The sequence below is a fragment of the Penicillium digitatum genome, chromosome 4, assembly GCF_016767815.1.
Source record: "Penicillium digitatum chromosome 4, complete sequence".
In the NCBI taxonomy this organism is placed as follows: domain Eukaryota; kingdom Fungi; phylum Ascomycota; class Eurotiomycetes; order Eurotiales; family Aspergillaceae; genus Penicillium; species Penicillium digitatum.
The window spans coordinates 2,380,751-2,404,462 of NC_089387.1; the positions used below are offsets into that span (position 1 = coordinate 2,380,751).

At 49.3% G+C, this 23,712-nt stretch overlaps 9 protein-coding genes across 9 annotated transcripts, besides 2 other annotated features; 4 read left to right on the forward strand and 5 right to left on the reverse strand.

The window, feature by feature from the left end:
- Positions 1 to 270: 270 nt before the first annotated feature.
- Positions 271 to 2,723, reverse strand: Pdw03_0783 (Zinc finger, LIM-type; the record flags this gene model as incomplete). The annotated part of the gene is made up of 3 exons (XM_014675147.2): positions 271 to 597; positions 662 to 2,601; positions 2,651 to 2,723. The coding sequence occupies 3 exons, from the start codon at positions 2,721 to 2,723 to the stop codon at positions 271 to 273; spliced, it is 2,340 nt and encodes a 779-aa protein (XP_014530633.2).
- Positions 2,724 to 3,115: 392 nt separating this feature from the next.
- Positions 3,116 to 3,134: a sequence feature (Short protein (Pdw03_0784, QQK45886.1) was converted to a misc_feature.).
- A 572-nt stretch (positions 3,135 to 3,706) lies between these two features.
- Positions 3,707 to 3,756: a sequence feature (Short protein (Pdw03_0784, QQK45886.1) was converted to a misc_feature.).
- A 188-nt stretch (positions 3,757 to 3,944) lies between these two features.
- On the forward strand, positions 3,945 to 4,976 carry Pdw03_0785 (MFS transporter (Mch2), putative; the record flags this gene model as incomplete). Its single annotated transcript, XM_014675151.1, has 1 exon — positions 3,945 to 4,976. One exon carries the CDS (start codon positions 3,945 to 3,947, stop codon positions 4,974 to 4,976), a length of 1,032 nt encoding a protein of 343 aa, XP_014530637.1.
- A 134-nt stretch (positions 4,977 to 5,110) lies between these two features.
- Pdw03_0786 (Exosome complex exonuclease exoribonuclease (Rrp44), putative) lies at positions 5,111 to 8,376 on the reverse strand (the record flags this gene model as incomplete). Its single annotated transcript, XM_014675152.1, has 2 exons — positions 5,111 to 8,010; positions 8,061 to 8,376. 2 exons carry the CDS (start codon positions 8,374 to 8,376, stop codon positions 5,111 to 5,113), a joined length of 3,216 nt encoding a protein of 1,071 aa, XP_014530638.1.
- A 122-nt stretch (positions 8,377 to 8,498) lies between these two features.
- On the forward strand, positions 8,499 to 9,595 carry Pdw03_0787 (Nitrilase family protein; the record flags this gene model as incomplete). Its single annotated transcript, XM_014675153.1, has 5 exons — positions 8,499 to 8,510; positions 8,571 to 8,663; positions 8,720 to 9,003; positions 9,069 to 9,147; positions 9,239 to 9,595. The coding sequence occupies 5 exons, from the start codon at positions 8,499 to 8,501 to the stop codon at positions 9,593 to 9,595; spliced, it is 825 nt and encodes a 274-aa protein (XP_014530639.1).
- A 521-nt stretch (positions 9,596 to 10,116) lies between these two features.
- Pdw03_0788 (NADH:ubiquinone oxidoreductase, ESSS subunit) lies at positions 10,117 to 10,546 on the reverse strand (the record flags this gene model as incomplete). The annotated part of the gene is made up of 2 exons (XM_014675154.1): positions 10,117 to 10,201; positions 10,287 to 10,546. 2 exons carry the CDS (start codon positions 10,544 to 10,546, stop codon positions 10,117 to 10,119), a joined length of 345 nt encoding a protein of 114 aa, XP_014530640.1.
- Positions 10,547 to 11,113: 567 nt separating this feature from the next.
- Pdw03_0789 (DNA replication helicase Dna2, putative) lies at positions 11,114 to 16,375 on the forward strand (the record flags this gene model as incomplete). Its single annotated transcript, XM_066099714.1, has 5 exons — positions 11,114 to 12,736; positions 12,796 to 12,891; positions 12,948 to 13,442; positions 13,506 to 13,767; positions 13,842 to 16,375. 5 exons carry the CDS (start codon positions 11,114 to 11,116, stop codon positions 16,373 to 16,375), a joined length of 5,010 nt encoding a protein of 1,669 aa, XP_065957441.1.
- Positions 16,376 to 16,895: 520 nt separating this feature from the next.
- On the reverse strand, positions 16,896 to 18,928 carry Pdw03_0790 (Ribonuclease P, Rpp40; the record flags this gene model as incomplete). The annotated part of the gene is made up of 2 exons (XM_014675156.1): positions 16,896 to 18,691; positions 18,745 to 18,928. 2 exons carry the CDS (start codon positions 18,926 to 18,928, stop codon positions 16,896 to 16,898), a joined length of 1,980 nt encoding a protein of 659 aa, XP_014530642.1.
- A 431-nt stretch (positions 18,929 to 19,359) lies between these two features.
- Positions 19,360 to 20,968, reverse strand: Pdw03_0791 (Ribonuclease P, Rpp40; the record flags this gene model as incomplete). The annotated part of the gene is made up of 7 exons (XM_014675157.2): positions 19,360 to 19,585; positions 19,649 to 19,988; positions 20,049 to 20,192; positions 20,248 to 20,349; positions 20,423 to 20,485; positions 20,619 to 20,763; positions 20,825 to 20,968. 7 exons carry the CDS (start codon positions 20,966 to 20,968, stop codon positions 19,360 to 19,362), a joined length of 1,164 nt encoding a protein of 387 aa, XP_014530643.2.
- Positions 20,969 to 21,813: 845 nt separating this feature from the next.
- On the forward strand, positions 21,814 to 23,288 carry Pdw03_0792 (WD repeat-containing protein; the record flags this gene model as incomplete). The annotated part of the gene is made up of 3 exons (XM_014675158.1): positions 21,814 to 22,148; positions 22,210 to 22,522; positions 22,599 to 23,288. 3 exons carry the CDS (start codon positions 21,814 to 21,816, stop codon positions 23,286 to 23,288), a joined length of 1,338 nt encoding a protein of 445 aa, XP_014530644.1.
- Positions 23,289 to 23,712: the final 424 nt, after the last annotated feature.

A 23,712-nucleotide genomic window follows, 5' to 3' on the forward strand; every position in this document is an offset into this window, starting at 1 on the left:
GGTGTTTCGAGGCGTTTTGTTCCCTTTCCATTCTAAATGAATTTCTTGTATCATACAACGCTGACAATCTTCGCTGGCTAACTAAAACAAAACAACAAACTCCTGAAATGAACCCGATGAAAAGGGGTTATAAAAAAACACGTGCAGACATATCAAAAATCAAGTGATGCAACAATCAAACACCGACCTCATGCGTGAATATATCATGAAAGCAGTAAAGTCGTAAAAAACATAGTGGTGGTAACCCCCTCAGCTAGATGGTGCAAAAGTCTAGCACATCCCAGGCGCCTTTAGACGGATACCTTCACATCTCTCACAAACAGCCAGTTGGACTGGACCTCCGATGACCCGGCCCTTCGCTGTTCTCTTGGGCTCACCTTCACGAACAAAGAAACGGCCCTCCGGACCAAACCCATCACCACACTCGTGGCAAGTGAAGCAGAGCTCGTGCCACTGGCCGCCAATTGCAGTGATGACAATCTCGTCCATGACTTGCTGCTTGCAGCCCAGACAACGTGGCGCGGTACGGCGGGAATGGCAGTGGAGACACCACGCAAAGCCATCTTTCTCGACAAAGGGAGTTTGGGAATCGAAGGGCTATATGAGGAGATACAGTCAGTTTGTCTGGAGCAGTAAATCACTTGAAGGGATATTCACATACATCACCACACTCTGCGCAGAAGAAGTGGCCGACATGCCATTCGGCACCACATGCCACGACCACTTCTCCTTCGATAGGGGTCTTGCAGCTCTTGCAACGTGGGCTGAACATTTCGTGGAAATCCAGATGGCAGTAGAAGCGTGGTACACGGGCCTCATGGTCATCAGCCTCGGTTTTTTCTAGTCTCTCGGCTCTGCTAGACTCCGGTTCTTGGTAGAAAGCCACACATTCGAGAGCTGTGTGGCAGTGGAAACAGGTAAAGCACTCTGGGTGGAATCGGCATCCGCCAGCGGTCACAATTTTGCCCGAAATGGATAGCGTACAGAGCTCACAGCTTGCAGTCGGGACACCAGACCGTGTATATGGCGAGTACCAACGGCTCTGCAACTCAGATCCCTGCTGTCTCGGAAACGCCTGTTTACTGAGGCTGTTTTTCGTCGGCTGGGGCAGTGGTCTAGTCGATTGCTTGGAATAGGCCTCGATCTCAGAAATAGTAGGTACTTTGATGTCCGGGATGTTGACCACGGGGATTGGAGATGGCTCGGAGACTTCGATTGTAGGGGCTGAGACTTCAATGGTCGGTGCTGCCACTTCAACCACGGGCAGGGTTGGACGAACAGGCTTCGGCTGGTCAGTTGGTTTCCAGGTCTGGTCGAAGCTCACGATCGGGCGTCCAATTCGATCACTGACGGCTGAAGGCATTGGTAACTTTTCACTCCGATCTCCCCGTCTTTTGCTCGTAGCTGCGCGAATTTCGTCACTGCGTCTTTCTCTTCCATCCTGGGTGGGGGCGGATCCTTTTTTTGGTTCCGAGGGAGGAGGAGTAGCACTCTCATTTCTGGTATAACCGGCGTTGTTCGACCGAGTCGGAGGAGGGGTCGTGCTTTCGTTTCGAGTGTAGCCAGCGTTACGCGACTGGCTGGGAGGGTCCTTGTGAACTTCAAATTTTAAGATTTTCTCCATCACAGGGCTACTGTGAGCTTTGTTCTGCAACCAAGGCAGTGGCTTAGGAACACGCCCCAGAGCATTGCGTGGCTTGTTTTTCAGAATTGACGAGTCAGATTTGAAGAATTCCGGCTTTGCCTCGGGTTTTTTCCGAGTATCAATGGGCGCTTCGTAAATTTGGTCGTTGGGGTCCTTGAAAATCCCTTTCGGTGAAACGTTGCTGACAGTCGGTGATTGGGGGGCAACGGATTGCTCGGGCTCCTCGTCGGGGAGTTTAAAGTTAACTTTGAGATTCTTTTTCGAGGGTCCAGCTAGGGATGATCGTTTCCGAACTGACTCAGGACTAGAGTTACCGTCCGAGGAGAAATTTGAACCTGTGGACTGGCTGAATTTATTTATCGGGGGGATAGATCCTCGCGAACCATTTCGGACAGGGCTCTGGTTGTGTTTGTTGGCATCTGGATTTTGGTATGGCGCATAAGGGTTTTTAAAAGCTTTGCCAGGATTTTGGTGCATCCAAACTAGCTCTGTAGCTTCATTCTGGGCTGCTTGGTGAAGACTAATGTCATCCAGGACATCCATTTTCTGCAAGGCCTCTCGCAGTAACCGTGCCTCTTCCTTTTCATGTCGTCGTTGACCATTCTCACAATATGTCACAGTTGGAGATGCCGGGAGGGAAATGGTACGTGCATTGATTTGTGCTGGGAATACATTCTTTCGGATTGAATGCGTGCGTGGCTCCTGGGCCAAAGGCCGACCTATTGCGCCGCCGCTAGGCACATTGGAATATGCCCGGCGATGGGACATTGCGTTGCCTGAGCTTCGGTAATCTTCCATTTTATCTTCGACTGGGGTGTGCACGGAGAATGCCGAGGATGCCCTTGGAGGAAGGCTATCAGGCCCATCGCTTGTTGATGCGATTGCTTTACCTGGGTATGGACGAGATCCTGTCGGACGGGCAGGACGGTTTGCCCGCAAGTCCTTCAAGTATGTTGCTGTTACCTATATCAGCTCCGGGCCCTCCAACCCCAACGAGTCACTTACAAACTTGATCATTGGACATGAAGGATGGACCAGGAGGTGAGACCTTCCTCTGACCAGTGGAGTGTTTATGCATCATGGAACTGCAAGGATCAAGGATGTGAAGGGATACGCGGATAAGTACAGGAAAGAGGGATCAAGACGAACTAAGATGAGAAGAGTTTAGTTGCGATCTACACTTGACGGTCTGAGCTGGCTAGCGTCATTGCCCAAACAAAGGCCCGTCGCGAGGCAACGGATGACTCATCATTTTCTTTGCCCTCGCATCTTCGAACAGTTCTTCTTGGAACATTTGAGTATCAGCCCTATGCTCCGCGAATGTCTCCATTTAAGCTATGTCCATCTTTCAAACCTTGGACTCGAAATCCCCCACATCTGCCCAATTGAGACTTGTACCGGCTTTTCGGCACAACATCCCCCCACAGCCAAGCCTGACACTCGGAGCTGCACAAAGATACGAGGTAGCTGCTACACCAGCTTCATTGGTCTATTGCCGAATGGTAACAAATAAACCACGAGATCATGGATATCTTTCCTCTATACGAATATGGTGCCTTGGATTCGTCATTTTCAAGTCCGATAGTCCGATGACTCCAATCATTGCCAAGGAGAATTCGATAGAAATCAATGTCCCCCTTTTTTTTTCTGTTAGCGTAGTAACTGAGGTCTCTTGCTTCTTTTCACTACTTACATCTGTGACGAAAACGGCAACTGGGTCCAGTCTATATTTAAAGGGGCCCGTTAGCTCCTATTACTGAGCTACGATGGCAGATAATGTGCCAGTTGGTATGCTCTGTTCTCATCAAGATGATCTGGAACGAGTGAGCGCAAAACAGGATCAGAAAGTACATCCAGAGTCGGCACCATTGGACGTTGACGAAAATGAAAAACATAAGCGCGAGGTGGCCCCGGATGGTGGCTATGGCTGGGTCTGTGTTGCCTGTGTTTTCTGGATAAATGCGGCATAAATAGCGTGAGTCACACATCTCTTTGCCATTTCACCGGCATTATAATAACCGGTCTAATATCCAGAGCTACGGAGTCTTTCTGAACTATTACCTCTCACACAATGTATTCCCCAACACATCTGCCCTATCGTACGCCTTCATAGGTGGTTTAAGTATCTCCTGTGCCCTTTTAGTGGCCCTGTTAGCCACTCACCTGATCTATAAATGGGGTGTACGATTTGTACTCAACCTAGGTATCTTCTTCGAAACCCTTTCTCTGATAGGGTCCTCGTTCGCAACCCAGAAATGGCACATCTTCCTTAGTCAAGGTGTCTGTTTCGGGTGGGGGCATGGGCTTCCTCTTCGTGAGCAGTGTCGGCATCACCCCGCAATGGTTTGATAATCACCGTGGTGTAGCTATGGGCATCAACGCTGCCGGATCTGGTCTCGGTGGCCTGATGTACTCCCTCGCAGTGGGCACCATAATCCCGCGCTACGGGTTGAGCTGGGCATTCCGCATTTTAGGTCTCATTTCGTGCATCGGGAATCTGGTCTGCTGTAACCTGCTCCGGGACCGCCATAAGGCCGTCGGTAGTAGATTCACGGCGTTCCATCTGCCCCTCCTACGTCGCCCAGAGTTTTTGCTCTTCCTCAGATGGGGTGTGTTCAGTATGCTCGGCTATGTGGCACTGTTGTTCAGCGTTGCCAACTTTTCCCTCTCCGTTGGCCTCTCGTCGCACCAGGGCAGTATTGTCTCAGCGCTGCTTAACCTCGGTCATGGTCTCGGCCGTCCGTTTTTTGGCATGTTCAGTGATCGGCTGGGTCGCATGAATATTGCCACTTTCCTCACATTCATCTGTGGTCTATTCTGTCTTGCAATCTGGACTTCTGCTGATAGTGTGGGTGTGGTATGCTTCTTCGCCGTTCTGGTTGGCACTGTCGCGGGTACGTATTGGGCTACTGTTTCGCCTGTTCTGGCGGAAATTATTGGCATAAGGGACCTTCCTTCCGGCTTAAGCATTACCTGGCTTGTGCTTGTTGCTCCTTGCACGGTCTCCGAGGCTAATGCCCTTCAGCTCCGCAGCGATAATGTTGGTGGCGGGACTTCATATCTGCGTGTTCAGATATTTACTGGACTCATGTATTTTGGTGCTTCCCTGTGTTTGTGGGTTGTCCGTGGTTGGAAGGTTGGTGAGTTGGAGCGTGCTCAGGGACGCCGTGATTCCGTCCAGCCTGGTCCGTGGACAAAAACTCAAGGTGATGATGAGAAAAATGTCGGCCCTGCGGCTATTTCCCCGGCTTTGGAGGCTACTAGAACGGATGATCCATTATGGGCCCCGGTTGGCTTGGTTCGCAGAATGATCTCACTGAAGAAGGTTTGAACATAACTGCATAGCGCAGAGTACAGAGATGCTAGGCACAATAAACATACAAAAATAGACAACCGTCTGTCGTTTATTTAATTTGAACGCCTTTTTAAACACGAGATCTAATCTACTTGGATGTAGCTCTTGGTTCATGCATCCATAACTAGAATCCGGACCCTTCTCTTGCCGGCGCCACGCCCCTCTTCTTTGACGGAGCTAACATTGACACGAACCTTTTGGAAGAGCTCAACGGTCACACTGCGTTCCTTCTCAGGGTGACCCTTCTCTTCCACCCGAAGGGTGTATTCCTCATTATCAAACTCCGTAGTGCGGTGAGAAGCTAGTTCCCGTCTCTCAGCAACAGAACGAGCTCCAGATTCACCGGGCAGAACGAAGTCCTCCAGACGAACGACACCTTCAATACCGAAGCGGGGAACGAAGATGACAACGCCGTTCTCGAACACACGCATCACATATCCTTCTTCTTCAATACCCGCATCGACACCGTCGGCGGCCATTTTCTCTCCGCGGGCCTTGAGAGCCTGGCCCACATAGTATTCAATACTAGCGCGGCCGGCATGCTGTGCGTTGCGGTGACGGACGTTGATGTTGCGGCAGATGTCTTCGAGCTTGTTGCGGGTACTGACACCCTCGATTATTGCGTGTCCATCCTCGCCTTCATACCCGATTGCAGAAGCCAATTGCCGGTGAACCATCAGATCGGCATATCGTCGAATGGGCGAAGTAAAGTGGGTGTAGATGGGCGAGGCGAGACCGTAGTGACGGAATTCAGATTCGGCAAAGGCGCCCGCGCAGAAGTATTCGGCAGAGGTCATACAGCGGGTCGCCAAGATACGGACTAGGGTGTTGAAGAATGGATTATTGGGATCGACGCAGCGATCCAAGGAATCAGCCAGAGCTCGTGAGCTGGAAACATCAAGCTCCATGTTCCGCTTCTTCGACAGCTGGTTTTGAAGGTCCTCGAAATTCTGAGGCGGGGGAGTGGCGTGTCGACGTAGCAAGGCGGTCTGAGAAAAGGACTCGTAGACCTTCGAACCAACAGTGATATTGGCGAGAAGCATGAACTCCTCGACCAAGCTATTGGTGTCAAGCATAGCCTTAGTCTTGACGTCCGTCAAAGGATCGCCCACTTCGTCGCCCTCGCTCTCAATGCGGACTTCCGGGGAGGCAAGGTTCAAGGCACCAGCGTCCATACGCTTCTGACGGAGAATCTTTGAGAATTTCAAGAGGGTGCGCATACTCTCGGTCAGCTCGTCCTGCTGTGATTTGTCGTCAATGCGTAATTGAGCTTGTTCGTAACTGAATGCTTCCCGGGAACGAATGACCGACTTGGTGAAATTCGAAGACACTATCTCGGCATCAGGTGTTATCTCCCACAGAACCGAGAAGGCATATCGTTCAACATAGGGCTTGAGAGAGCACAAATCTGTACCAAGAAGATGCGGGAGCATGTCGATACGCTTATCGACTAGGTAAACAGTGGTTCCGCGAACACTGGCCTCGATATCCATTGGGTTGTTGGGCTTGACGAAATGTGACACATCCGCAATGTGGACACCAACCTCATAGTTTCCATTTGGCAGGAGACGCGCGTGAAGCGCGTCGTCAATATCTTGGCAGCCGGGTGGATCGATACTGCAAATAAGCAAATCTCGAAGATCTTTCCGGCCATTCCAGCCCTTGTCTTCCTTCGAGGCAGGGACCTTCCAATCATGTCCTTCGGATGGAAGGCAGTCCAGTACAGACTTCGGGAATGGCTTGTACTGCACGTCGTACTCAAGCAATAGGGCCTCGGTTTCGGCGCCCTTGGTTTCAAGTTCTCCTAGAGACCGAACGAAGTGACCAGTAGGGTACCTCGAATCGCGGTCCCAAGAATCGATGGTGACAAGAATACGCTGACCGAGAATCTCACTAGCCTGTCTTGTGCGTACTCTGATCTTTGGAATACGCTTGTCCATGGGCAGTAAGAAAACGTTCTGCTGCCGTCTACCAGAGGCTTGTGAGCCAGTGGAACTCGCGTCAACGTGGCCGACATATTGACGCCAGCTGCGCTTGATCACACCCACAACCTTGGCAGTAGGTTGTGGCTTGCCATCCGAGTTCTTGCCATGGGCTTTTCTGACTTCTTCCTGGAGAGCTTTACGTTCTCTGTCCGTCACCACAGCCTCGGTCTCCTCAGTATCAGGGTTATCATTACGAGTCACGGCCTCCTCATCCACAATCTTAGTCGAAGGGCTCTTCCACTGATCCTGTGGGAGTACCTCGACAACGACAGAATCCCCTGCAATAGCTCGGTTACCGTTATCACGCCCCAGAATGAGAAGAGGTTTATCGAAAGCTGCGGTCTTGACGGAGGCTTCCAGGTAGTTGTAAGGAGAAACATTGAACACTCCTTGGTGCAATGTCCCGGCTCGGAGGCCAGTGGTCAGTTTTGACATTGAGAAGTATTCGGGGTAGAATAGTTCCCCGCGAGTTGTTTCTCTGGATTCTCGCGCATCCTTTGACTCGCTGATCATATCCAGCAACATTTCGGACCCCTCCAGACCGGAGACATAGTCGGATAGCGACAAGGCCGCCACATTTTCTTCCTTGCATTTCCGGATATTTTCCTTGTCATCAGTTATGACCACAATTGCCGGAATCGTCTTCTCCTTCTTTCCTTTCTTCGTTGATTGTTGCAGGTGGGAACCATACCAGCTTGCCACCATGCGCACAGCGCGATCATTCCTGTCATTGATTGTTTCCTCCGGGCCTCTCCGAACATGAGTCTCTCGGCGAAACTCATTGAAAAAGAGGTAGAAGCGTTTTTCGTCTGACTTGACGAGGGCCAGAAGACGGTTATAAAGTGGTAGTGAACGGTTTCTCAATTCCTCGAGGACAGTCTGGAGGACTATCACATCGTAAAAGGCCCCCGTGTGCTCGAAAAGATCCATCCCATTAAGCAGCGCATTTGTATCTGGAACAAGGTAGTGGCCTCGCGGGAATGCCGTCGTGCCGGCGGGGCGATCGGATAGAATGAACGGCGCAACTGATTCGCATTAGCAGCGTGCTTGACCATTGTCTAAATCGTTTCCTTACTAATTCCATTGGCATCAGCCGGCGCAATGGTTGGGCATTGTGAGCAGAGCTTAGAAGAGCAAGGAATATCTTCCCTCAAATAGAGCTCACGGACAATCTTTTGCACTTTTCCACTTTTTGTGGACCTCACAAACACCTTGCTGGTGACATTTGCGGCCTGCGGGTTGGCAGACAAGTCTCGCCTTAGACTCTTCATTGCAACGATAAGGGTTTGCCGTCTGGCAATTGCTGTGTGTCTCGTGAAAGATCCGAGGCGAGAGTCTTGGCGGGAAGAATGATTATCGCTGATCATCACGATAACAAGCTGAGTCAGCATATGGGCTCGTCACTTTGGGGTCGAAAGATGCAATTTGATTGCTACAATCGAGGTATTTTCTCATAAAGAACTTGTTTTTTTACTAATTTTTGATTTTCTTCATGCTCTAATATTCCATCACCATGGTTTTAGCGGTATTTGCTGCCCCATCCATCGGGTGTGAGCCACACGGCTAACAACATGCTTTGATACAGGCCGTGGGGCAGATATGCTCGACTAGCAACATAACTTCAAATCTAGCTCAGTGCAAGGCGCTGGTTCAAAGGGCTGCAGCAGCAGGCGCAAAGGTGATACAACACATATTATATTGCCAACTCTGCGATAGACAGCTCATATATTCTAGGTGCTGTTTCTTCCAGAGGCATCGGACTATATCGCATCCTCGGCAGAGCAATCCTACTCACTCGCCCAATCTGAAGAGAGGATTAGCTTTGTGTCATCCCTACAAAAAGATGCCAAAGAACAAAACATCCACATTAGTGTTGGGATTCATGAAGTAGCTTCTGAAAGCAGGCTCAAGAATCTATTGATTTGGATCGATGACAAGGGGACTATTACCCAAACCTACCAGAAAGTCCATCTATTTGACGTTGATATCAAAGGTGGTCCCGTACTCAAGGAGAGCGCGTAAGCTTGTTTTTCCTTTTAGATCCGATGGTTGACTTGTAATTCGCTAACCTTGAACCATCTAGGAGCGTCCAGCCGGGACAACAAATTCCAAGGCCATTTGACACACCCATAGGGCGCGTTGGTTTAAGTATTTGTTTTGATGTAAGTACAATGCATGTTGACATGACATCAATCATCAGACATCACACATCACACTCCAGCCGATTCAACTTCTAACTCATGGATTATCTAGTTGCGTTTCCCAGAGATCAGTCTGGCATTGAGACGGCAGAATGCTGAAATCATCACATATCCATCAGCATTCACTGTTCCGACAGGCAAGGCCCATTGGGAGCCTTTGCTACGCGCAAGAGCTATTGAGACCCAGTCATACGTGATTGCGGCTGCGCAAGCAGGCCCTCACAACGAGAAGAGACGAAGTTATGGTCATTCTATGATCATCAACCCGTGGGGTGAAGTAGTAGCAAATCCGGGAGATGAGCACCAGGAACCGCAAATCGCGACTGCCGATATTGATCTCGATCTCGTGGCAAAGATCAGGCGCGAAATGCCGTTGCTTCGGAGATATGATCTATATCCAGAGATTTGAGAACCCGGTGTGAACAGTGACTAGGCGAATGCCAGCTCTCTTTTTTGGTACATTTTTCGAATAGTCTATCAGATATCCCTGGTCCCTGGTCATACATAGAGAAGTCGATTCTACAAATTCGGCCTTTTCCTGCTATCTCTATGTGAAACTGAGAAGGGCACAGATTGTGCATTTAAACGAACATCTAGAACGATCAACCCAAACGACATCACAAGGCCGCGTACATGGCCGAATCTTCTTGTCAACCTTCATGTCCGTTGACTTGGATCAGTTCATGATGTCCTCAGTGCGAATTATAAGCATTTTGTTGCGACCGGAGCACCTATAACCAACATGACGGAAAGAAACTTCGAAAAGTGTAAAGTGATACAACAAGGAACAAACGAAAATAGACAAGCATGCAAAAAAAAAATCCTGTCTAAGAACGAGACCGGAACATCAAATCTGCCGTCGTAGGTAGTACAGGCATAAATCGAAATAGTCCCTCTTTGATCTCTATGTACAGCGTACAAAGTTGGCGTTTAGTTCTTGACCTTTTCGGGGTCCTCGAGGATACCCTCAGCTTCCAGTCTCCGCCGGGCCTCTTCGAGAGCCCATGTTTGTATACTATCGCAATTGTCAGTATTCAAGTTGTTCGAGGGGTATAGACGACAATGTTGAGGCACTAGGTCTGGATACGGGTTATACGTACGAAGTATCAGGCTTGAAGACGTATGCGACACCAGCGACCAAAAAGCTTCCAATGAATCCGTAGTACCAAATGTTCTCCCAGCCTTCCTTCACGTACTTCTGGCCAGGCTTGACACCGAACAGCCAGCCGGTGGGAGGATCATAATGGTCACCGTGATCAGCAGCACGGAGACTGGACCGGGTTGAGAATGCTTGGGTGTTCTGACGCTGGCGAAGCAAGCAGCGCGCCCGGAAGATGTGCGACAATGGCCGGGTAGTCATCTTGAAGATGGGGGTGAACGAGGGTTGACGCCGATTGAAAGAACACTGGCGTGCGAGAAATTTGGTGGGAGTCACAAGGGACAGAATTTTTTTTAGGGTTGAGTGGCTAAGACTGTCTCAATTGATATGTTGCCTCTTGTAGGAGAGTGGAGGGGTGCTTCGGCGGGTTGATGTTGAAGCCGTAAAAGGCCGGGAAGCTGTCCAGTTATTGCGCTAGTCTACTTTGGGCAATTTTCTTGTCCGCTTTTGCACCTGACCTTTTAGGCACAACTGCATTTCTGCCTTGGGAAATAGGTGTCAGCACTACACACGCGACGCGTTCCTATCACATCTGGCCCTCTCCCCCATGCCCGTCCTACAGGGCGTTGGAATCGCCATTCGTTTCATTTTTCCAAATGCACAAACACCCAAAACCATTGAACAGGTGAATATGATCTTTTAACTGGTATCTTTCATCTCAAACCCCCCAAAATATCCACAAACTCTGACGACATCCTGCTCTAGATTCCCGCGGAATGTATCCTTACCAATTTTGAACGTGTCATTGGATATTTCTGAATCGAAGCAATGGCAGCAAACAATGCATACCCTATATCATCAAACTCACGTACAAAATTGAACGCGTTTCGCTTCCAAAAAGGCGAACTGGTTTCCAACGACGCCACTTCGAAAGACGTGACGGAATTAGCCGATGGAAGCAAAAAACACAAGAATTTGAGCACCAACGAAGTGGTAGAGCCGATGCAGGTGTCTTCTGACAAAGGATGTCCTCCGCTTCGTGCAGCTAAAGCACCTGAACCTCAAATACAAGAATCAAAGCCGATTGAAGAATGCCCTCAGACTCCGGGAAACAGGATACCTCTGGCGGATTTGATCAGTAACGCCGAGGATTCGTTCGATCCCACACCAGGCCCGGAGGTGACGCCAGTCGAGCATGTCATCTGGCAGCATGTGCCTGCCAGCTCGAACCCAGACACCTCATCCCAAACACCAGCGGGTCGTCGCAGGAAGCGCCGGCACAGTTCTTCGCCTGCTGGCTCCCCGACGAACGGGAATAAGAAAAAAGTTCTAAAGGAAGCCCTTGATCTTCATTCAATGCAAGCCCTCTTCAAGACACCACAGCATGATATGGCTGCTGAATTGTGGAATAACTACATGGATAAAAACATGGTCGATGGCCCGGATGATCTTCCACCGCCACGATTCGCGAATCTTTTTTCCTCGTCGCCCCAGACACCAGGTTCAGGTAGAAAAAGTCGAGACTCGTCGGGGCTGAGACGTGCGATTAGCTGCACTACCGATTTCCCCACCTCTCGAACAAAACGACGACGAGTTAATAGATTAGATGTTGGTCTCAGTCGTGGCATTCAACGGACCAGCAGCAATGTCGAATCTGGGAGACCAAAGTCTTCGAGGATTAACTATCTTATGGAGAAGATCGAGAAAAGTATCCACATGGCCCCTGCCGACGCGGGTCTACCTGGATCGTCGCCTCTGCGCCAACATATGGATGCGCGAAGGTGTCGATCGTCTTCACCTACGAAGCACAATAAGCTTCACGAGGCTGATGAAGAAACCACCAAATCCCCATGTGCTTTTCAATTTGAGAAAGCAAAACCGGGACAACTGCCTGTTCTTCAAGAGTCGTCCTCCGAGTTTGGAGACGATGATCTTGATCAAGGCCTAATGGACCTGGCTGATGCCTCAGAGGATCCTTTCATTGGGCCTGCAAATCTGTCTAATGAGTTTGCTTCTCTGGGGTCTTCTGGCTGGGCTGCCCTTGTTGCAGAAAAGTCTCGCCCATGGCAGCCCAAAAAGATTTCAATTCCGGACAGCAAATCCTCCATTTCCATACCCCATGACACTACGACTAACGAAACAAAACGTGATGAATTTGATGACTTTGAAGATGAATATGATGATCTGCCTGACAACTTGCAGGAAATTCTTGCAAAATGTGACACAAATCCCGTTTCGGTCAATTTCTCAAAGCCAACAACTACTGTGCCACCTTTGCAAAAGCTAGATGCAACGAATGTCACGGTGAATGGGAGTATGCATAGCAAACCCCTAACCGCCGCATCTGTCAAACCTGAGGTTGTATCATCGGATGATGAGTTTGATGATGACTTTGATCTGGAGGCTATTGAGCAAACTATGAAGCAAGCAGGTGAAGGAAGACCCGCTTATGTTAGTCACTCTTAGTCGGTTAATCTCTAGAAATATGCTAAGACAGTCAAAACAAATAGAACCTAAAAGATCGACAAGCCATCAAACGTTACCAGATCGTTAACATTACGAAGAGTACATATGTTACTCCGAAAGGACGTACTCAGCCAGAGCAGGTCGGATATATTGCCCTTGCCCCGGATATAGTCCCGTCCGCTGACTTGAAGCCCAGGAGTTGCTAGTTGAAGACGAGAAGACCCAAGACCGCAAGGTTATCGTCTTGCGAGAGTCGTGGTTTGACACCCCCTGCAGCACTGACTCGTTTATCCACCTTGTCGGGGACTTCAACTCAGCCGGCCAATGCGTTGTGGATAATTTAAACCACATGATCATCCTTCACCCCGACCATCTCATTTCTGCTACGGTCGTAGCAGACTCGATGGACTGCCAGCGACGAGCTGTCCTTCAAGATAGAGTCAAAGTCATTGCCGCACTCGAGCGACCACAAGCCTTCGGAGTGTTTTTCCACGAAGTTTTTCAAGAGGCCCTCAAAGCGAACCAATGGGATATGGAGTCATTGAAGACGTTGGTTGAAACTGTCATGGGCAGACACATTGAAGAGCTGTACTCGATTCAAATGAGTATCCCTGAAGCTGTTGAATACCTCATGAGCAGGATGCCTGCTGTTCTCGACTGGGCAGATGCTTTCCTGCATCTCAAACCACAGGTATGTCTCATGGCCGATGGAGGCCTCTTTTGACCAAGAAATCTTGCTAACCAAGACTAATAGGCCAAGTCTATGGTTGAAGACCGCAATAACACTAAGCTTAACTTGAGTATCAACAAATTGCTTGAGGTAGAGGAGCATATTTGGTCCCCAATGTATGGCCTTAAAGGCAACATCGATGCGACAGTACAAGTCACTTGTCACGAGGATAAAATGGAGAAGAACCTGGTGGTTCCGCTAGAGCTCAAAACCGGACGAAGGGATACAAACCAGTCACATAGGGCCCAGACAGCCCTCTACACTCTACTCCTGTCGGATCGCTATGGTAAGTGACGAGACAATCTCTCAAGCCCCCCAATCCACTTTCGGCTAGTTGACTAGTTGCTTAAATTGTTGCAGATATCGATGTTACATTCGGGCTTCTCTACTACCTTGAGTTGACGAAAACACTCAGTATCCGTGGGATCCGACATGAATTGCTCCAGATGATCCAGGTGCGCAATCACCTCGCTGGCTATATTCGCGAAAGGCAGCAGCTTCCACCAATGTTGAAGAAAGCGCGTCAATGCATTCGATGCTATGCCAAGACCCCTTGCCTAATCTATCACAAGCTCTCCGAGGATGGCAATGGTGAAACCAGCGCACTTGGCGAGGATTTCGATGCAGCTGTCGGGCATCTGAACAACGGTGATCGAGACTTTTTTCGTAAATGGGATGAACTCTTGACCAAAGAAGAGGGCAATCTTGTGAAATTCCGGCGAGAACTTTGGACGTTGCTGAGCAGCGAGCGAGAAGCCCTGGGCCGATGCTTCGGGGATGTCGTTATCGATCCACATTCTGTGTATGAGGAGAACACCGGGACAAAGATAAATCGCTACCATTATACGTTCGTCAAGAGACAAGCGCTTCCTGATTTCTCCTTTGCTGAATCTCAGATATCCGTGGGTGAACCAATTGTCATTTCAGATGAAAAGGGCCATTTTGCTCTCGCCAATGGATATGTGGTCCATGTCAGTTCGTCGCACATCCAAGTTGGGGTGGACCGGAAACTCCACAATGCACGATCAAAGACAGCAGGCTTCGATGCGGTCACAAACCAGTCTTTTAGGGGAATCATGGAGGTTGGAAAAGAAGAGCCTGCTGCCCTGGAAACCCCAGATGAACAACTCGTCTATCGGATCGACAAAGACGAGTTCAGTAACGGCATGGCTATTGTTCGAAACAACCTCATCTGTATGATGGATAAAGACTTGTTTCAAGCAAGACAACTTCGACGGCTCATTGTTAAAGGACAGGCGCCCGCTTTCAAGACGACATCATCTTCCCATAATATCTCCGACCCTGACAACCTCAACGTTGATCAAAGACAAGCCATTGACAAAGTGATGAGCGCCAAAGATTATGCTCTTGTCCTTGGAATGCCTGGGACTGGCAAAACCACAACCATTGCCCACATCATCAGAGCCCTCGTCGCACAAGGCAAAAGTGTTCTTCTTACGTCTTACACCCACACTGCAGTTGACAACATTCTGCTGAAGATTCGAGACGACAAGATTCATGTGCTGCGTATAGGTGCAACGGCCAAAGTTCATCCAGATGTTCAGGAATTTGCAGATCTTGCCGCAATCCCGAAAGCAACCATTGAAGAACTCAGGGATTCATACGAAAAGCCGCAGGTTGTTGCCACTACATGCCTCGGTGTCAACCATAACATTTTCAATCAACGCATCTTTGACTATTGTATTGTCGACGAGGCGTCGCAGATCACGCTCCCAGTCTGCCTCGGCCCGATTCGTATGGCGAGGACTTTCATCCTAGTCGGTGATCACTATCAATTACCGCCGCTTGTACAGAATAAGGCGGCCCAGGAAGGAGGACTTGACATCAGCCTCTTCAAACTCCTCTCGGATGCACAACCGGATTCAGTTGTCAACCTCGAGCACCAGTACCGCATGTGTGAGGATATCATGTTACTTTCCAACACCCTGATTTACTCGGGCCGTCTTAAATGCGGCACGCCGCAGGTAGCAGCCCGGTCTTTGGACATACCAAACATCAACGCCCTAGGAAAATTCCATGTCGAGGACTTGGCCCATTCTCAGTCACAGTCCCAACGAGAAATCTGCCCAGGTACCCCCACTAGCCCCTGCTGGCTCCGGGACTTACTGGAGCCATTTTCCAAAACGCGCCTGGTCAACACCGATCCCATCGGCCCCGCGGCCCTCGAGATAGCACAGGGAAATCGTGTCGTGAATCACATGGAGGTCTTCCTCTGCTCGCAACTCGTAGATTCATTCATTGCCTGTGGTATTCCCGCGCGCAATATTGGTGTGATCACTTTCTACCGCAGCCAACTCTCCCTCCTTCGTCAGAGCCTGCGACGCTACACCCCAGATCTAGAAATGCATACTACAGACAAGTTCCAAGGCCGGGACAAAGAGGTCATCATCCTGAGCTGCGTCCGCAGTAATGCTGAAAACAATGTCGGCGAGCTCCTACGTGACTGGCGTCGTGTCAACGTTGCCTTCACCCGCGCCCAGACCAAGCTCCTGGTTGTTGGCAGCAGATCCACTCTCCGTGATGGCAATGAGCTCCTCTGCAAATACGTGCGTCTGGTGGAAAGCAAAGGCTGGGTTTATAACCTGCCCAGTGGAGCAATAGACAAGCATTTCTTCCCTTCTTGTGCCACGCAGTCGCAGCTCGTGTCTCCCGGCACGGCCTTGGCTTCTGGCTCTGCTAAGGACAAAGGTAAGGGCAAGAACGAGTCACCTTCTTCTCGAATCACCCGTGAACCACTAAGCCCACTGGGCTCCCGACAACCAGCGCCCGGCCGTCGAAAGCCTTCCAAGACGGGTGCAAAGTTGTTCAACGGCACGGACGTGGTTGGAAATCGGCCCATTCTGCGAGACATCGTGAATGATCTGACGGGCTAGCATACCCTGCTTTAAACAAGGCCCTTCTTTCTGTTTTTGAAATGCATCCCGAGGCGTTCTGTTTAACTATCTCACATGGCTTGGCGCGCTGAGACGGCCATTCCCAATTAACATCTAATACTTTGTGCCGCCGCGAATCTTTTGAGCATCCTGTATGTTCTGAATTCTCTTTGCTTTACACCCTGTTGGTTATTGGTTGTCATACAAGCTACAAGCAAGATGCTCAATGGTCAGTCTCTCAATTAATTGAATCTACAATGGGACTTGATGAACTGAGAAAATTTGATTCAGGTAGGCTACAATCCATGTGTACCCACTGCAATACCGTGATCAGAATCCTTCTCTTGAACAAATTCTCCTTCGAAGTTTGAACTACACATCACAAGACCCGCAAAGACCTCCTTGTCAACATCCTCCGTATTTTCTCCTTCACAACGATGTCCGTTATTTCATGGTGCTCCTTCGAAAAGGATAAAAAAAAAATTCACGATTGCCAGACAAACACCATCTCTGCGCGATCTTACTTTCGAGAGATTCGTGGTTTCTTTGCCTGGGGTCCGTTCATGTAGGATCGGTCGCCATTAGGGCCAACACCCCATCGGGCATGATTGTTTGGGTTGGCCACGAAATTGGGAGGCACGATGTTCTCCACAAACTGGAAAGTTCTCTTGCTGGGCGAAGCGGCAGACAGGGAAGAAACAGACTGCGTACGGTCCTTGGCAGGGGTGAAATAAACTCCCTGCATTGATTGGATGGGCTGCTGAACTTGCCGAGCCGCTGCGGCTTGGAATTGCTGGGTTTGTTGCATCACAGACTGTATGCGCTCCTTCGGAGGCGTGGGATAAACAGCTTGCGCTTGTGGAGCGGGCTGCTGAACTTGGTGGGCCGCTGAAGCTTGAAGCTGTTTGGTTTGTTGCATCATAGACTGCATGCGTTCCTTAGAAAGAGTGTAATCAACTGCCTGCGTGGCTTGGAATTGCTGGGTATGTTGCATCATAGACTGTAAATGCTCCTTGGAAGGAGTGGGATAAACTGCCTGCATTTGTTGAGTGGGCTGCTGAATTTGCTGAGCCGCTGCGGCTTGGAATTGCTGAGTTTGTTGCATCACAGACTGCATGCGCTCCTTCGGAGGCGTGGGATAAACAGCTTGCGCTTGTTGGGTGGGCTGCTGAACTCGCACAGCCGCTGGAATTTGAGATTTCTGTTGCTGTTGCATTTCATACTGTTGCTGTTGCTGATACCGGTATTGACGGACTTTCTGTTTGTGCTGCATGATCTTTTGATGGCACAGTTTCATCTGCTGCTGGTGGAGCTGACACTGCTGCTGGTGAATCTGGAGCTGCTGTTGATCTCTGGGCTGCTGTCGTTTCAGATGACCTGACTGTTGTTGAAGCTGGTTCCACTCAGTACGAAGATACTGCTCTTGATTTCGAAGAAGCTCTTGGATTTGAAGATGCTGTTGTTGGCTATAAAAGGGCATTGTTTTGCGAGTGGTCCCTGTCACTGGGGGCATCGAGGCAGGGACAGGAGTCATTGGGGCAAGCGCAATCTTCTGAGGTGGGGTGATTGGAGCAACGGTCGTCTTTCCCTTCACCTTGCGTGGAGTGCTTTGCGCCTTTGTCTTCTTCTGTTTTTTGGGCAGCTCGTCATCTTGCTTGTTCTTGGAGACCCGCTTGGCTTTCTGCTTGGGTGGTCGCTTAGCAGGCTGAGGGCGCGATTTGCCTTGTGGCAAGTCAAAAACCCTGACCGTTCCAATTGCTGAGTCGGAGGTGGCAGGAGTGACTTGGGCCGCTGGACCAACGATACCTGGAGCACATTGGGAGACGGAAGTAATGTTGGTGACTGGAACGACATGGGTAATGTACTTGATTAAAGGGGTCGCTTGTGTGACCGGGGCAGCGGTGGCGGGAGTGGCTTGAACAGCTGGGTCAATAGTGACCGAAGCGCGTTCATTGACTGGAGCGACTAGAGCAGTAGTGACAGGGGCGACTTTAATGGCCGTGTCAATGATGACCTGAGCATTTTTGGTGGCTGGAGCATCAGTGGCGGGAGTAAGTCGAACCACTGCCGTGGGAGGACCCAAGTCGGCGTTTTCGAGAGAGTTGAGGGTATCCAGCGGATAGACTGTGCCCTGCTGGTTGGCGCAAGTGCTGGGTGGAGCCACATCATCAATCATGACGGGAGTAGATGATTCAGGGTCAAGCTCCAGGTGATCCAGGGTCACTGGGCCAAGGACGGGGTCTACACCGAATTCCACAAAAGCCTTGTCAAAAGTCGAGCCAGGAGCCTCATCGGGGTCTCCTTCGAAGCGATATCCTAGGAACTCGAGTCAGTTTAGTCCCATGGTCCTAAAAATAAGATGCAATTACCATTGGCATGAGCAAGTTCCCAGATAGAAATGCAGGAACCATCTTCGTGGTAAAATGACTCGGGTACCTCCCATTCGTCAAGGCCCAAGAGAGCCTTGTGGGGGTCTTCATCATAAGGCACATCGGCAAGTGCGTCGGTAAAGAATTGGGTAGCCTCGGTAGGCTCCTTAACGGTAGCTTCCATAACGAATGATGGGATAAATGTGAATGTGAATGAAAGTACAGGTGGTAGAGATGTAGAGTCCAGGAAGGTGCAGAAATATGAAAATTGATAAGAAACGATGAACGATGTGTGTCAACTGCTGAGTGAAATGCTCGAAAAGCAACGGCTATGAAACAGCTAATTGTATTCTGTAGTGAATGAATGATATTGAATGGGGGAGATGGTACAATGAGCATGGGGAAAAGTGTGGGGGAAGGGATAGGGAAGAAAAGATGAAAATAAGAAAATAAGGAGAGAGGAAAGAAGAAGAAGGAGGAACAAGGAAGGGGAGTTGTGGGAAAGTACGTGACGTGCTCTCGTTCAGGGCAAGATGATGGAGGTTGCGTGAATGAAGCCTTGGACTAAGCTCGCCATGGGTTACTTGGGTTGGCGACAAAGGGCACAGGGTTAGGTCAGGGTTCAGTCACTGATGCTCCCATCAACTCCCAACATAAAGTCAGCCGACCACCAGGTCCAGTGGTTCCTTTGCCATTCACCTTGGACACTTCATTAGATTCACGGGCCTGTCCACCAGGAAAGACCATAACCGTGAATCCATCCCTTCCTTCCACAGCTTCTTTACCTAAAGTAGCGACGGCAAGTGTAAACCAAGATAAATTGCTAGCCTTGGTGTTTTGCCTATTCATTGGACACTGTCAGCTCACGGCCCGACGTCTATATCAAGGGATATTCGAAACTTACAACAGATTCAGGAACAGCTGCATGATCCAACGGGACGATATCAAACCATGCCATCTTAAGCTCATCAAATCAGAGGCCAGGCTTTCATCGGCGTCTGGAACTGCATAACGACTCAGGTACGGATCGACGTCATCTTCCCCAGATAATCGCGGAGAAGCCATCTGAACCATGGCAATCCACTCAGAAAGGGAGCCACAATATTCCTGCAGATCACCTTCCGACATTTTCTCGAGGACTTTCCCGTTTTCGTAAAACGGCGGAGTGATGATGTGCTCGTGATCAATTTCCTGTGGCTCACAGATTGTCAACTGTGGTTGAACTTTATTGATCGGCTTATTTCCTGCTCCGACTTTTAGTGTGAAATTCATGCTATTTCCATTTTGGTTTTCGGGCTAATCACCTTCATCTGGACCGAGGTTGCTTTCCAGGTCGTGAAAGAGCCAGGCCATTGATTGAGTCAGAACATTGGCAAATGCCCAAACGATTCTTTCGAAGCCTTTCTTGCCATGTAGCATCGAGGGCAACCGCAAGTTCAATTCTACCACTGACGACATGATTAGTAAAGGTTCAACCGGTCCATTTGCTCTGCTTGCACACACAAAATCTTTCTTTTGCATGTTTTCTGCCGCCGCCGCGGAAAGGCTTGCCCGTGAGACCAGTTCGCTCATAGATTTCCTTTCCTAGTTCCATTCGAAGTACTCCTATTTCCATGTGAGTCAATTCTCAGTTCCGCAACAACAAGACTCTTCCAGCCGCAGCTTTAGGGAAACGAACCATCTTGGAGTGTGAAGACATTATCCGATCCCGAACGTCCTTCGGATACCATCAAGATATTCCCTATGTCCCAAGTCAGATTGCCATCTTGGATAAATTGTATCTTCCGGGCAGAAAAGCTGTTTGATGCTTGTGCAACTGACGGCTTTTCAAATGTGGGAGAACTTTTGGACTGAAATGGCGGAGACAGAATTACCTGACTTGATATATGCATTGAAAAAATCATGCTCAAGCAGAGCTGAAGGAGCCATGAACACTCGTGCATATCGAGGTTTTTCTAGTTTGGTCTCGAGCGACGGCTTGATCTGTGAGTAAAACTCCTTTGGCAAGATAACCTCAACCTACGTTCAAGAATCAGTCAAATAGCCATTCGCCTCTCAAAGCAAGCCACCGGCTACCTACGGAGTGCACAAATGCATGGTTTTGAATCGTTGAAAAGGGCGATCTCTTGCCCGGTATCTGCTTCGGGTCAATGAATGCTGGCAGCTGTGCGATGGTTGTGAAACACTTTTCACGACGCGATATATCGTCCACTTGTTCAAACATTGTGTCTCTGATAGCCTTCAAAGTGATGCTTAGCGTTGACAATAAAAGTTCTTGAGTTCTGAAAGGTCAATTTTTCAGCCGAAGGGTGAGGTTCGATTAAGCTCGGGCTTATCGGACCCATAAGGCTGCAGCTATCAAACTTTCCACGTTCAATCGGTGAAATGGAATTTGGCATACTTTAACAACATTCAGGTAGCCATGTAAGAATATAATACTAGAACTAGACATATTGAGTCTGAATGGCACATATGAATGACATATGTGAATACGAGACAGAAGGTATCAACAAACATCAACTGCCTCAATTTTGTAATGAGTATAATAGCTCAACGTAGCCTTACGATCATATCAACCCCTAAGAGGCATCTGAATCTAGGTAGAGCTCAATCTCAGTTCTTCTGAGTTGAGATTTGCTCTAGGGGGCTCTATCATGTAACTAGGTATGTTCATGTATAACAAACAAGATGTACTGTGAATAAGAATACATAATGCATAAGAATAGTATCTATGTATGAGACATAGAACGTATGGCCATGAAATTAAACCCAAAAAAATGACTCTAAGAAAATGACAATGCACCAATTCAAACCTAAGCAAGCTCATATCTACGGCGTAGTTCCTGGTGGTGTTCCTTGACATGTAGTGATTTAAAGGCATTTCTTCCTTATAGGTGGGAAACTGTGAAACACATTCAAAACCAAACTTGCTGAATTTTTGCTCAATCTCTCCTAGGATCTTTCCATCCCAAAATCTTTACACACGTTCTGGCGATTGAAACGCACGTTGGGGACGCAAATCGAAACCATTACAACAGAGAGCATTGGGTGCCTGAGGCGAATCTTGTGATGGCGGTAACACCCGATAAGGATTCCCTGGCAGTATCGGCCTTCCCTAAGGCGGTATCTGAGTACTCTCCAATTCGGTCGGTCCATCGTTCTTCGGATAGCATCAAGCCTAAGCTGCTAGATCCTATCACTTCTACTACTACTATCACTTCTGCCGCCAGTTTGAATGCAGGTAACCGTCTAGTCTTGCGCCAATTGCTAGAGGAGGTAGACGAAGAGATGGCGCCCGCTTCGCGTCGCGAGCTCCTACACAAGGATCACTTTGCATTCGTGTTTGGGAGCTTAAAGACGCAAAACTACTTAGATCCTGTTTCCAAGGGACCAGGGTCTCACACGTAAGTCGGGTATATGCACCAGGTGCTGTCGTTCATTGCTGACAATGGTCTGGAACCACAGGATCCGCACTCTTGCCTGGAACCCCACGGGCCAGCTGATTGCGACTGGCTCGGCAGATCGCACTCTACGAATCTGGAATCCCGAACGTCCTCATGTACGATACTCTACCGAATTGCGTGGCCACACAGCTGGTATCGAGAAGGCTCTTTTCAACCCGGTCCGCGATGCGGAGCTGGCTAGTTGCTCGGCCGATGGTACAGTGCGCTTCTGGGATGTGCGCTCCAAGACATGTGTGAGCCGTCTCGATGTTGGTGGCGAAGCATTCACACTATCCTGGTCTGCTGATGGCAGCACAATGATTGTCGGCAAGAAGGTAATCATGCAGCGCTTCGACTCCGCAGACTTGATCCCTCTCACTAGAAAGTCACTAACATGCGATATGTAACTAGGACGATACCTTAATCCCCGTCTCCGTTCAATTCCCGTCCTCTCCTACTACCCACCCCGATGGCGTCAATGCTCTGAACCTTCCATCCTCTACACCCGGCGCAACCACGTACACAGCTCTCGACCCTCACCCTCAGACCGTCCAAACAAATGCAACAACCTTCTCCTGGTGCATGCCGACCCCCGAACGTCCGGAGCAGCAAGTATTCGTGACGACCGGCGAAGGCAAGGTCAAAATCATGTCCTACCCTTCCTTCGACATTATGCACACTCTCAACGCCCACACCTCAGCCTGCCTTTCAATTGCGCTCGCCCCGACAGGCCGATACCTTGCAGTTGGCGGGAGCGACGCTCTCATCTCCCTCTGGGACACAACTGACTGGATTTGCCGTCGTACTTTGTCTAGCGAGAACGGTGGCGCTATCCGTGGCGTGAGCTGGAGCTTCGATGGTCGCTACATCGTGGGCGCATGTGACGAGCTTGGATGTGGTGGGAATGGACTGGAGATCTTCCATGCTGAGTCTGGTGATAGCATTTACACAATTCCTACTGCCGGCATCAATGCTGGTGTCTCTGCTGTTGCGTGGCATCCCTCTCGCTATTGGCTGGCTTACTCGACTACCACTGATGGACCTGGTAGCTCTAGTGCTGGAGGCTTGAAGATTGTCGGTGCTGCTGGTGGTGGCCTGTAATCTTGAGCGTCTTATAGTACTTACTCTTCTTCAGTGAGCTTTTTACTGGCTCGAAACTCTCTGATCTAGATTAACATCAAAAAACTATCATGAATGGACGTATTGAAAAAAAGACCTAACAATTGCTAGGTAAGTAAATAGATTTCTCGGAATTCAGATGTAATCTAGGAAAGATTGTTTATTAATATGAATTGTCAGGCCCCAAACAATCCATTTTCAACTTTGTAAGCCACCCCAGAGTGAAGAGTTTCGCCCCCAAAAAACCGTACATTCGTTCGTCGTCATTTCGTTCAAAAATAGAGCTTAGTGGAGGCTCATCAGGCTGCCGCTTTGCTCGAATTTTGTGGCAAGAGGGGAATTGCAAAGAGTTTTGCAGTTCTGTAGCTGGTGAACCAACATTTATAAGAGAAGGCACTCGATCCAA